At 39.2% G+C, this 13,704-nt stretch overlaps 1 protein-coding gene across 2 annotated transcripts in view; it reads right to left on the reverse strand.

The window, feature by feature from the left end:
• Rgs7 (regulator of G protein signaling 7) overlaps positions 1–13,704 on the reverse strand; it is a 228,618-nt gene that overhangs the window by 25,815 nt on the left and 189,099 nt on the right. For both annotated transcript variants that reach the window (XM_008847790.1, XM_008847789.3), the window contains exons 9-12: positions 11,203–11,301; positions 9,553–9,614; positions 7,821–7,931; positions 5,198–5,323 (exon numbers count right to left, since the gene is read on the reverse strand). In XM_008847790.1, the coding sequence (XP_008846012.1) occupies positions 5,198–5,323; positions 7,821–7,931; positions 9,553–9,614; positions 11,203–11,301 (398 nt within the window). The remainder of the gene's footprint in view (positions 1–5,197; positions 5,324–7,820; positions 7,932–9,552; positions 9,615–11,202; positions 11,302–13,704) is intronic.

Consider the following 13,704-nt stretch of genomic DNA (forward strand, 5'->3'; position numbering starts at 1 on the left):
GGGAGGGAGGGAGGGTCTGTCCTCATTTTCAGACAGAGAATAAACAGAGAACAATAGCCACATTCAAATGCCCACAATGTTAGGAAATACATGAGTTTCTCTAGGTATCATACACCAGACAGCTGGGGAATGCTGGACTAGGAAGTGCTTTAATGCTAGAGCAAGCAAGGGGCTAGAAAATGGGGGGTCAGAGAAGCTGTTCCACCTCACTGACATCAGAAATTATATGGATTTGAAATGAGAGCAAATGAGCCAAGGGCTGAAATATTAATCTGAAGACTTTCACTGATATGTAGGTACAGATACATGGAATCTCCACATATCCATGGGCTGGGTGCTATGACCCTCCCCACTTTAGAGAGCAGGGAAGTAAGGATGTGAAGATTACACAATTTAGTGAAGGGCTGTTAGCATCATCACTGGAGATCTGCAGCAGATGACATTCTTGCAACCACTCAAGACACTGTCTCCCTAACAAAAGCATCACCTTCTGTATCCTCATTCATACCGGCATAGTTGGCATAGCTTAGTAGAATGGAGAGGTGCCAGTTCAAATCCCACTTTTAACCCATTAGCAACTGGATTCTAAGGAAGCTTTGGACATCCTTAATTTCCTCATCAATAACATGGGAGGAAAAAGCCTATCTCCCTGGGGTTCCATGAGATTAAATGATGTAAATTAAGCAAAGGGCATGACCACAGTGCCTGGCACAAGTTTAGGTACTCAGTGATAAAATTCATGCAGTTACCACATTGATTTTATACTTGCTGTATGTTGGGTACTCTACCTGAAAAAGGAAATGGATAAAAACACAGTAGAAAGCAGAGGATCTAAGTGGTGGGCAAGCAGTGTCTCCCGACTCTTCCCATCCTCATACTGAAGAGTGTGTTCATATGATTGACACATTCCCACTAATACCAGATCCTTTGAAGGTTGCTGCTGCTTAGATAAGATGCACAGAGAGCTACTTAAGTGCAATCCACAGCCCTGCTTGCTACCCGAACCATTTTGAGTCTTTACCGTAGGAAATAGATAACTCAGTAGGAAGCAGGGACAAGGTTCAGACTTGAGGAACAGTGGGCAACGGGTTGGGACCAATGCATAAAAAACAAGCATGTCATCTCATGTACCCTGACCTTGCACAAGGTGCTTGCTTGACTCAGATATGTTTTGATTACCTATAAAGTAAGGCAAGAATATATACAATGCATAGCTTTGAATCATTAGACTTGAAATGGTCAGACTATCAGACACAAAATACTGTATAGCATGCTTATAGAAGTGGTGTGTATAAAACATATTCTAGTGAATAATGTGTTTAAAATTCTTTCTGCAGTTATATCTTTTTATCATTTGTATATACATAATAAAGAAACATGAAAGACACAAAGTAGACAACTCAAAAATACATATGCATCTATATACACATGTAAGAAATATATCTTTGCATGTTCATGTTTATGTATGTGCATATGTGCGCATGTGCACATGTAGCAGCCAGAAGATAACCTCAGGCATCACTTTAAGAGCCATCCACTTTATTTTTTTCTTCTCTTACTTTTCATTATTATTATGAGAGAGAGAGAGAGAGAGAGAGAGAGAGAGAGAGAGAGAGAGAGAGATATACAGAGAGAGATTCAGGTGTGGGTGTGCATGCAGGATTCATTTCTCTTTCCGAATGTGTGTTCCAGGGTTCTAATTCAGGTCATCAGGTTTGCAAGGAAAGCGTTTTGCCTGTTAATCCATCTCACTGGCCCAAAGATCTTTCTTTTCTTTGGTTTTTGGCAGTAACAGGATTTGAAACTAGGGTCTCATACATGCCAGGCAGATGCCAGGCAAGGTGCTTTACCACTGGCAATAGACACAGCCCTACCTTTCTTTTTGAAACAGTGTCCTTCATTGGCCTGAGGCTCACTCATTGGTGAGCCTGACTGGTTAGTGAGCCCAGGCATCTAGCTGTCTCCATCTGTGTAGTGCTGAGATGGCAAGCATGTGGATTTATGTGTGTGTTGGGTCGAGGGGGGAGGTCATTTCAGAGGCTCAATCTCAGATCTTCATGCTTGTAAAGTAAGCACTTTACCAACTGAAATATTTCTCCAATCATACTATTTTAAAAATTATTTACTTTTATTTCATGTGTATGCTTGCTTGTCTGTATCAATACCATAAGCATGCATGTGCCCACAGAGGCCAGAAAAGGGCATCTGATCCCCTGAAACTGGAGTTATAGACAGTTGTGAGCCACCATGTGGGTGCTAGAAACAGAACCCAGATCCTCTGCAGGAACACCAGGTGCTTTAACCAGTGGGCCATCTCTCCAGCTCCTAATATTTCTTATGCATAGTTTATTTTCAGGGAAACTAGTAAGGCATAGGATTAAACACCGGGAATAGTACAATCACGACAGAATAAAAACACTCGGCAACGACTCAGTTCTTGTCTGAAACCTGCTGTGCACATGGCATTCTTTTTGGTCTATAGTTTCTTTCCTTCTCCCTTTTTTTCTGGTCATCTCCTTCTCATCACCAGCTCTCAGTCTGCAAGCCATTTCTGTTAAGATGCCTGTGGTGGCTCTAAGTTAGGTATCCATCTCTATTCACCTATCTGATGACAACATCAGTATCCTGTGCATCGGCAACTTATTTTGTTGTCTGCACCCATCACGAGATTTTATTATATGACAGCAGGAACATCTTATTTGTGGGTAGATGGTACGACGAAGACTAATTACTTGTTTATCTTTAAAAAATTTTAATAACAAGTAGAAAATCCACCCTGACGATACTAAAATGTCCTAAATATCTCTTATCTTTGAATTACTCTCAACGCATTCTTGTACCTCATCATTGATTATTTGATTTCAGTTTAGAATAATTTCATTAGGAAGGTCAATGAAAATCCCTAGCAACTGCGGAGCATCTAAAAGCTGCATTTAGGAAGGAGCCCCATAAACCTGAAAGACAACTGCAATGCACATCCACTGATGATGCGTGACAGGCATACACCGGAAATGAAAGCCACCCAGCTCTGACTGGGGTCATCCTGCCTCAGCCCTGAGACATGTGTCACCTTTCTGGATGGTTCTGAATGTTTTAGTGTTGCTATCGGTTAAATCTCCTGAAAAGAATGAGACAACACCTTGAGGGGCTTCATTCCCATAAAAATAAACAATCCCAGTATCTTCTTGTAAGTGAACTTCACAGGACCCAGTTAACCGTGACACTGTAAAAATAGGGTAGCAGGTCTCAAAATCATAATGAATGAAACACTCTGACCAATACCAACTTGGGGAGGAAAGGGTTTATTTGTCTTACATCTCCCAGGTCGCATGCAGTTCATCAGGGGGCCCAAGGTAGGAACTCAGGGCAGGAACCTGGAGGCAGGAGTTGGAGCACAGACCATGGAGGAACGCTGCTTACTGGCTTGCTCCCCTGGCCCCCGCTCAGCCTGCTTTCTTATGCAACACAGGCCCACCTGCCCAAGGGTGGCACCACCCACAGTGGGCTGGGCCCTCCCACATCACTCATCAAGAAGATGCCCCTCAGACATGGCCACAGGCCAGTCCAATAGAGGAAATTCCCCGATTGAGGCTCCCTCAACCCAGGTGTGTCAAGTTGACACTAAAGCTATCCAGCACAGCCTCATAAGGAAAAGAAAAAAAAACATATGCAGTGAAAACGTATCACTCCAATGATCTTAAACAGAGCTACAAAATCCACTCCAATGTCTGGTATGTAAAAAGGCTATTTCCAGGTGCCCCTTGAGTTAGGAAAACTTAAAAACAGATCAGGGTGATGCTCAGGACAGAGGGGCAAAAGGAGTTCCCCGGCCTCTCTCTCAGCTCCATGCAGCACTGTTAGCAATGATTCTAGTATATTTAAATGTATAAAATAAGAAGGCTAATATTGACAAACAGGTGGTGATATTTTAATTTAACTGTACAAAAGCTATTGTTCATTGTTACAGCCTGAATTCTGTGCTGGTCTGAATGAGAATGTCCCCCATAGGGTCCAAGTACTTTGACATTTTGTCCTCAGTTGGTGGCACTGTTTTGGGAGATCTTAGAAGGTGTGGCCACGCTCCAGAAAGCACATCACTGGGGAGGGGCTTACAGAATTCTTAAGCCTTGCGGGATCCCCAGTGGTCTCTTGCTTCCTGTGCCCACTTAAAGATGTGAGCTCTCTGCTTTCTGCTCCTGTTCCAGCCACCTCCTGCCCCCATGCCTTCTAGCCATGACAGATGGTAATTCCCCTGGAGCAGTAAGCTCAAATAAACACTTCCTTTTATGTTCCCTCGGTCATGGTGTTCCTATCACAGCAACAGAAAAGTGACTAACACAGATCTGAAGCACCTCATGAGGGCTTGTGTCCTGAAAGCTGGTGGTACTATTTTGGAAAGTTCTGGAGTCTTTAGGAGGTAGACCCTCACTGGAGGACATGAGCTATTCAGAGGGAGTATATATATATTGTTCTCTTTATATAACTCCAGTTCCAGGGGATCTGATGTCCTCTGGTTTCCATGACATTGCACTATACAGTGCACTTACATTTGATCCCCTGGAACTGGAAGTTAGGGATGGCTGTTGGCTGCTATATGGGTGCTGGGAATTGAATCTGGGTCCTCTGCAAGAGCAGTCAGTGCTCTTAACTGCTGAGCCATCTCTCCAACCCCAGGAGGGAGCTTTTAAAGGTCTGAATCTGCTTCTGGCCTTGTTCCCTGCTTCCAAGTCCACCACAATGTGAGCATTTCAGCCACACACTTCCACTGTGGTGATCTTGACTGCTCTGTTACACCTTCCCCACCATGAAGGACCGAAATTGCCCGAAACCATGAGCCAGAGCAAACTTTTCCTTCCATGTGCTGTTTCTGTCATGGATTGTAGGATGTAAGATAATTAATAAAGGCATTTTCCACTTTGTCAAAACATTGGTCCAGGAATGACACTTCTTTATGGAGTCAATTTCAAAGGTATTGAATTTATATAGTCAAAAACAGAGACAGGGTAAAAATAAATGATAAAGAACTGATTGTTGATACTGGATAGACTTTTGCCTATTTTTCTTCCATTTTTAGGTAATAGAGATGTAACGTGTTTACAATATCAATGTGATACTGTGAGAGGATTAGGTCTACTGGATCTGAAATAGCTAGATATGACAGTGTCTCCCCGGCTCATAATAACAGAATGTGTCTTACCTTAAGTTTTCTGAGCTGAATTCTGATTCCAGAAATTTAAGAAATTGTTCTCTTCCCACTGGGTCTTTCAATGCCTCATCCATGCCAAAACCCCATCGCTTTACCCTCTGTTGACCTGGTTCTTTGCTGTATGAGAGAAAATATACTAAATATATTCCTTCCATTACAATTTCTATTTTCATTGCCACATTTACCTTCAAAGTCAAAGTCTATCTTTAACTTATTATCTAGAATAGTAATATATCTCTGATGGACTGTTCTTCATGAAATCACGATGAGGTAGGTATAAGGTAGATTAAAAACAAAGTCTAACATTGACTAAGCATTAGATGCTTAAGTGGTCTAGATGAGTTCTTAGCAACTTTATGAATTAGGTATTATTATATTATTATGTAAATGAGAAAGATGACACATAAAAGGAGTTACAACTTGTTCCTCTCAGATAAGGAATAGAGGGCAAAATTCCAGCCACTGTGACACAGAGCCCCATTTTAACCACTATATAGCACAGTCTGTGGTGTTAGATTGCACTTAGAAAGATGCATTGGTAAATGGAAGTCCTCAATACTACACATGACTCTGCTGCCCTTAAATCTAATCCAGGCTGAGTCATAAATGTGGGGGTTCCAGCTTCCTCATGTATAAACATGTAACTTGTGGCTGAAGACTTCTGAATTGTTAGATACTTAAGATCAATAGCTGGATGTGAAAGGGATGGCTCATAAATACAACCCGAATCCAGGTGTGGAAGCACAGGCCTATAACTGCAGTGCCTAGGAGGTGGAGGTATCAGGATTGGAGATTCAAGGTCATGTCTGGCTAGATAATGAGTTCAAGGCCAACATAGGCAACATGAGACCCTAACAAACAGCAAAACAGAAGTGTTAATGTACACTAATCATCTCTTTGTAAAAGGACATGCAGTGACCCTTGAATGAGTCTCAAGACTTTTACCACAGCTCATCAAAGAAACCAGGGGTTAGAAAGTGTGCTTGGACTTTATGCTTCTTGTTTTTAATTTTTTGGTATTTTTGAGACAGGGTCTCCGTGTACCCCATCTGGTCTGAAACTTACTGTGCAAACCAGACTGGCCTCAGTTGCACAGAGATCTTTCTGCCTTTGCCTCCAGAATGCTGGGAAGAAAGGCATGTGCCACCACATCTGGCTTATGCTTGGGTTTTGTTTTGATTTTGTTTTGTTGTTGTTGTTGTTTTCATTTTTTTGAAATAGGGTCTCCCTGTAGCTGAACTGGCTAAAACTCCCAATGCCGACTAGGCTGGCATTGATCTCACAGAGATCCACCTGTCTTTGAATCCCAAGTACTGGTACTAAAGGCATGTGCCACTAACCTGGCTTATGGTTGTGTTTTTAAAGTTACTTTCAGTGTTTATGGTGAGTGAATTTTGCTTTAAAATGGAATTATATAGGTATGGTTTTATTGAAGTTAATTAAATGTGGATTTGGCATCCATTTTACTTGAATACACAGGCCTGGGTGGCTATATGGATATCCAAAGGAATTAGCAGCAAAGAGCTAAATTTAAAAGGGAAGATCTGAGTTCTAACTAACCTATCTTTAAAATGTCATCTCTAATTTTGGGTCAGTTCTTGCAACAACTGAAGACTGTTTTAAATTAAATGTCTATTTTAAACATATATGAAAATACAAAATTGTACATAGATAGATAGATATACCATGTACAATTTTGATACCTGTGTATATTGTGTAATGTTTAAACCAAGGTAAATATAGCTCAAGTATCATGTCTTTAAGGGAAAAGCATTCAGAATCTGCCCTCTAGCATTTTCAAACTGCATAGATATCTGCACTTATCCTACTGTGCAGCAGACACCAGTACTCTTTGCTCCTATATAACTATTATTTAGTTTCCATTGATGAGCCTCTCCCTAGGCCTCCCTCTCCCTAGGCCTCCCTCTCCCTAGGCCTCCCTCTCCCTAGGCCTCCCTCTCCCTAGGCCTCCTTCTCTCTAGACCTCCCTCTCCCTAGGCCTCCATCTCTCTAGGTCTCCCTCTCTCTAGGCCTTCCCCAGCCTCTGGTAACCACCATTCTTACTCTCAACGTCTATGAGAACATTTTTATATTTTGCAAGATCATGTGACACTCTTGTTTCTGGGTTCCACTTATTTCGCTTAACACAATGCTCTCCAGGGCCACCAACATTGTCGTGAATGCAGGACTCCATCCTTTTGATGGCCAGATAGCATTCTACAAGCAAGGCAAATCTTTTTGCAGAAGCAAACACCTAAAATAATTTATTTTTAAAATATTTAATTTTGATGTGTATGAGTGTATTGCCTACATGTGTGTAAAGTGCACCCATGTCATACAGTGCCCTCGGAGGTCAGAAGAAGGTGTCAGATCCCTTGCATCTGGAGTTATGGATGGTTGTTAGCTGCCATGTGGGTACTGGGAACATCCTCAAGGGCAGTCAGTGCTCTTAACTGCTGAACTATCTCTCCAGCCCCTAAAATAATTTTTTTGAGCAAGAATGGTAAGTTGTGGACAATGTAAAATCCCTTTTAAAAACATTCAGTACAGAATTCTACTTCACCCAGACTCTGAAATAACTGACATATTTGGAGAGAAGACATCATGTCTTTACCTTGCTTCAAGTTCCCAGAAAGTAGTATCATCAGACAGCCAGGGGTTGGAAGGGTCAGGTGGCACAAGAAACGGGTCGTATTCTACATACTGCTCCGTATAACTTAGTAGACTAGAGAGAAAACAGAACAAAACATTTCTTTAGTTTTCTACCTGGTTCAAAGTAAGTGAAACAAAATGGAAATGTCTGACCAGGAAATCTACAACCACTCACAGAGAGAAATCCAAAGGCAATTTTTCATGTTTTGATAACCTACATGTGACAATTCACTGTGCTCCTTGCAGCAAATGTGGCTGAGGATTCCACCCCACACCCCACCTGAACACTGATGTGAACGAGCCCATCAAGATGGCACAGAGGTCTCTGCCAGTGCAGGGCAGTGCTGAGGGCCATTACAATCCTTGGCTAGCCAGTCCATTCAGAGCAGAACCAATTTAAGGCAATTTGGAAAAGAGATTGAAATACAAATTTTTGCCTAAAATATTAAAAAGTATTAAGCGAAAGAAGAATCGCTGGTTAAAATTATTTTTTAAAAAATATTTAAAAACAAAAGGAAATGAGAGGGGACATAAAAGAAGTTGGGGAGGTAGAACCTGACAGTGTTACATATGAAAGCATAAGAATCCTATTAAGCTAGTCTACGTAGCCAATTCCAGGCCCGCCAAGGCTACAGAAAGACTTCTTTCAAAAAAAAAAAAGGAAACACTCAAAAAGAACATCTTTAAATTTCATGATTTCATCTTTCTTTACTGCTGAGTAAAACTCCATCTTGTAAATGAGATGTCAAGAATCTCAGAAAGTAACTGACTGTGACTAGTAATAATCAGATATATAGAGATTAGAAATGCATGTGCAAACATCTTAATGTCAATTGCATTAAAAATGAATTTTTCTGTATGAAACTGTGTATTTTAATAATTAAATGGAGATCTTTTTTAAAGGTTAAAACCTCATTTAATTTTATGTCTTATAGGGTTTATACTGAGTACAATATTGTATAACTGTAATAATTCAACTGTAAACTTAAAAATTTACAGCCAATTTTGAAAGAGATGCATCTTAGCTCTAGGAATTGTTATTGAATATGTCAATGCTGTTGTAATGAAATGCTTCTTCTAAGTATGTGGTTATTAAATAAATAATTAAAAAAGAACATCTTTAATCTTCTGTTCTAGATCATTTTCTCTATAGCACTGTAGAAAATTATAGAATGTTCATAATAGTCTACATTTTACTTTATTCATTAGCAGAATCCATATTGGAAAGGTATAAGCCACTGGAAGATTTAAAGTTCACTGAACATTTTATTTTTACAAACAGATTTTTTTTAATTAAGAAAAGGTGAATCTAAAACTTGAGTCTAACTCAAATTCTTAATATATGCAATAAGAGTAGGGTACGAATGTTGAAATAAATTCAAAATAGTAGTCAGTAAGTGCAAAGATCCACTCCTTCCAGGAGCACTGAAAAGTGGCCACTCCTTGGACCTATCCCATGTACCTGATTCTTAGTTCCACAAGGACTGGACCTCTAGAATTTAAGACAATAACGATCCTGTTGTCTTTAAACTACAACAAAAGAATTCTCCAGAAATTTTTCATATGAAAATTAAAATATTTTTTCAGAGTTCAAATTATTTATTTCAACTCTACCCCAACAGCTTGGGTCCCATCTTTAACATAGTTGTTTTTATGACATTTAAAAATGTATGTTGATATCTTGAAATACTTACCTATCAGCAACTTTTGACATTTTTAACCGATGTCTATCTAACTGTATTTGCCAATATTTTATCTGTAAAAGAGGGTTAAAGTAGTGGTTACGTGAGCTCTTACATCACATTCAATTCTAAATTCTAATCCTTAAAGAGTATATTGTAAGGAAAATGTAAAGTTAAAAAACATAAAAAAAAAAATCAGAGTCCTCAGAAGGAGTTAACAATCTATTAAATCTATTTGAATGTAAACATAACCATTATAACTTTTGAACAGCAATGAATTTGAATATAATGCTTGCTTTAAGAAAATGTACATTCATTTGAAAAACATTATGGAGGTTTTAAACATTCGTTCATGATGAATAATTAGACCCAGAATCCCACTACTCCAAAAATACTTAATTCATAAGACAAATGTATTTTTGTTACTATAATGTTGTTGTAAACTCTCTCTTCTCATACCATCCCATGAAAACATTAATGATAGGAGTTTTAAGAGTAATTTTATCAGCTCATGACAAATGCTCATATAGATATAAATACATATGGAAAACTTTAATTCAGAAAGTCTCTAAATTACCTTCCCTCAAGGTGATTATAAATATAGTAGAAGACTGAGTATTAAATTATTGATAAGCCACAGTATAATGAAATGTTAGGATAAAAAAGAGTCAAAATAATGAAAATGGCCCTATAATTAAACCAACTGAGAGATATATTATGACTTTAGGTGAAACATTAATGCTTGCATCAAAATGTTTCTTGGACACAAATTGACTTCTTTTTTTTTTTTTGTCTTTTTGAAGCAGGGTGTCTCTGTAGCCCCAGCTGTCCTGGAACTCACTATGTAGACCAGGCTGGCCTTAAACTCACAGAGATCCTCCTGCCTCTGCCTCCCAAGTGCTGAGACTATAGGCGTGCGCCACCATGCCCGGCTACAAATTGACTTTTACAAAAAGAACCAATACAGATTATGACTACCCACCAGTGTTGATAATGACGGACTATGAAAGGCTAGGGAAAAACACTACTATAGAAGCATAACACCCACATTTCTATGATGATCATATCACATTGTATGTGGGAAATAAGACTTTGTATCTCTAACCTCCTGCCTTCTCCTTTAAGATATAGATCTGAAGTACAGAATAACTCTTAATGACCGAGACACCTCTACATCAGCATGGATGATTTTCAAAATTTGTTTGAAGGCAAAAAGGGGAATAATTAGTGAAGGGTTTTGAAAAATGATGCCACATATTGGTACATTTTCACGTGTCATGTCTTAGACTGAACAACTTTATATATATATGGTGGTGCTGGGGATTGGCTCCAAGACCTTACATATGCTAAGCAAATACATTGGGAACTCAGCTACACTTCCAGCCCTTTATTAAAAAGTTTGGCTTTGTTTTTGTTTTGAGATGGGGTCTTGACATACAGCCCAGGTGTTCAGGAATGTGTGACTCTCCTACCTTCAGCCTCTGAGGGCTGGGATTATAGGTGTGCGCTACTATGCCTGGATTTAATTACCTTTTAATTGTAAATCCTTATGGAACAGTTGGTCATATGAATTGCCTTCCAAAATATCCACTATAAGTGTTCACTCTCTGCTTTTCACACTTGTTACCCTGAAACCCTCAGCCATCTCACAGATGGACTTACCTGTTGATGCAGTTCATCTTCTGTTGGAGGTTTGGTTTCTGGTGTGGGTGTGTGGGTAGGACTGTGACTTCTGATGTCATTTTGTAAACCATAGACCGACTATATTGAAATAAAAAAGTAGGTTATGACAAAATAATCCTCATAGCCATAAATTTTCTAAGAAATAAATTTGTATCATATTTTCAGTGAGATATCTCAGTGCTCATTTGATGATGCTTCTTATTAAAATCTCAAAAGCAATGCTATAATTATCACATTAATCCCTGTCTTCAGTGCCCTAGAACTCAATTCCTGTCCCTGGCCATTCATTTCAACACAAGGGCACATAGATTGGCTTTTGATTTGCAATGAACAGAACTGAACTAAATGACTGCACCTGGCTCCTTCCATTCACTCTTTTTTTTTTCTCACTCATTCATATCTCCTGAGCACTGTTTATGAGCTAGATAGCATAGTGTGCTGGAGCAATAGGGCTACATTTATTAACAAAGTAAACATGCTTCCTCCTCCACTGGAACTTACAACCCAGTGGAGGGGAAGCAAGTTACAGTCACAAAAATAAATGCATTGTGATAGGTAATAGGGAAAAAAAGTAATAGCAAGCACCGGTGTGGAAAGGAAACTATATTGCACATAATTGACAATGAAGAATAAGTGACATTGAAGAAAACAGAAGAGGCCTAATGAGCTGCTGTTAGCCATATTTAAACACGATTAAATTAAACAGTCTGCTGAGCTCTGAAATAACAGTTGTGGTCAAGTTTTTAAAAGTAAGCAAGATGTTCTGTAAAAAAATTCAATAAAAAATTTACAAAAAAGGTAAAGAAGTGGAAGGCTTCCAATTATATAACAGCCATACTTCCAAACACCACTTTTAGTATTTCATTAACCTTTGATAAGAGAAGGAAGACTCCGTAACTTAATTATTTGAAATTTTGTGCGAAGAATTTATAGGTTATATACCTATGTGCTTGTAATACAACATAGCAAGCTGTTTTACTTATTTTTTTTGTTTTTCTTTCCTTTTTTCTTTTTATGACAGAGCTGTTTTATGTGGTTCAGTCCTTGATTTTGAGATTCTCCTGCCTCAACCTCCTGAATGCTGAAGCCTTCATCATGTCTTAATATTTGTAGAAGGAAGATAGCCAGATTAACAATCATGGATCCAGTTGGGTCTTATTAGCAAAATTAATTACTTTGTCTGCATTGATCTTATGATATTTATTTGCTACTGTGCCTAGAAAAAGCATTTTTTTCATACAGGGCACTACCCAAATAATTGAACAAATTTGACTTTTTTTCACAAATAGGGTCATGTGTGATTTTCCTTTGCAACTTAGACCTAAGAAAAATTTTGTCCTATTTGGAGGGGTGGGGGGGGATGGTATTGTTAGAGTCTTGAGTCTTTGTGCCTCCATATCCCTAGGTTGAAGCCTAACCCCCAAGGTGATGGTACTTGAGGTAGAATCTCTGGGAAGCTATCAGGTCATGGCAGAAGAACAGAATTAATATCTTCATAAAGAGGTATGGGGCGGTTCTTCCATTTTCTCTATCATGTGAGGACACCACCTGAAACTGAAGCAGAGACACAGCCCTCCCAGACACCAAGTTTTCTGGTGCTTTCGGCTTGGACTTTTCAGCCTCTAGAACCGTAGTCAATCAATGTATGCTGTTTATAGGTTGCTCAGCCTGAGATCTTCTGTTGTAGAAGTCTGGATGGACTAAGACAGGGATTAATTTCAAAGATACAAAAGTGTACCAGGCTTCTCTGAGCAGGACTAGAGTCCTAAGACTTTTCCTACTGAGGCCAGCAGAGGACTGTTTCTCTTTCCTTTCAGACTGCTCAGCTTAACTAAGGATCATACTGGGGCTATATCTGATTTGATGAGTAAAAATCAGTATAGAAAAAGGAGCAATGAAAATAGCTCAGAGAGCATGTGAGAAGGTTGTCTGATGGTCCAGTCAAGACCAGGACCCACTCTGCCCTGGCCTTCTCTCCCAGTTTTGGGCCAACAGCCAGAAAACTGCTATTCACTGCAGTTTGAGCAGAATTTCTCTCACTGTTCTGGCACTCTGCCTTACTCTGCTACTGATGAGGAAGTGGGACCACTCGGTCACATTTAATCCTCAACAACATCCTGCCTCAATGAGAAGAATGGCGGCTCGTGCTTTGCCAGTCATCTGACATGATATTTCTTTGATTCTGTGTCATAAAACAAAAAGAAGTCAGACAACCCTAAAGTAGTCATCTGGTATGCGCCTAAAGAATAATGGGACTATGTTTATGATAAGGCTCACTATTCTGTTGTGGGATTTTTGTATGTAATTGCTGAGTTTCAAATATGCTTATTAAAAACACGAAGAGAAGGCTTACACATAGCTGAATGGAGATTTTTTTTAAAGATTTTAAGTTTAGTTAAGCTGGAGGTAGAGTTCAATGATAAAGCATTTTGCCTAGTATATGTGAGGCTTAGACGTCAAATCCAGACACTGTAAAAAATT

The sequence above is a fragment of the Nannospalax galili genome, unplaced genomic scaffold (genome assembly GCF_000622305.1).
Source record: "Nannospalax galili isolate Female #2095 unplaced genomic scaffold, S.galili_v1.0 scaffold604, whole genome shotgun sequence".
NCBI classification, from domain to species: domain Eukaryota; kingdom Metazoa; phylum Chordata; class Mammalia; order Rodentia; family Spalacidae; genus Nannospalax; species Nannospalax galili.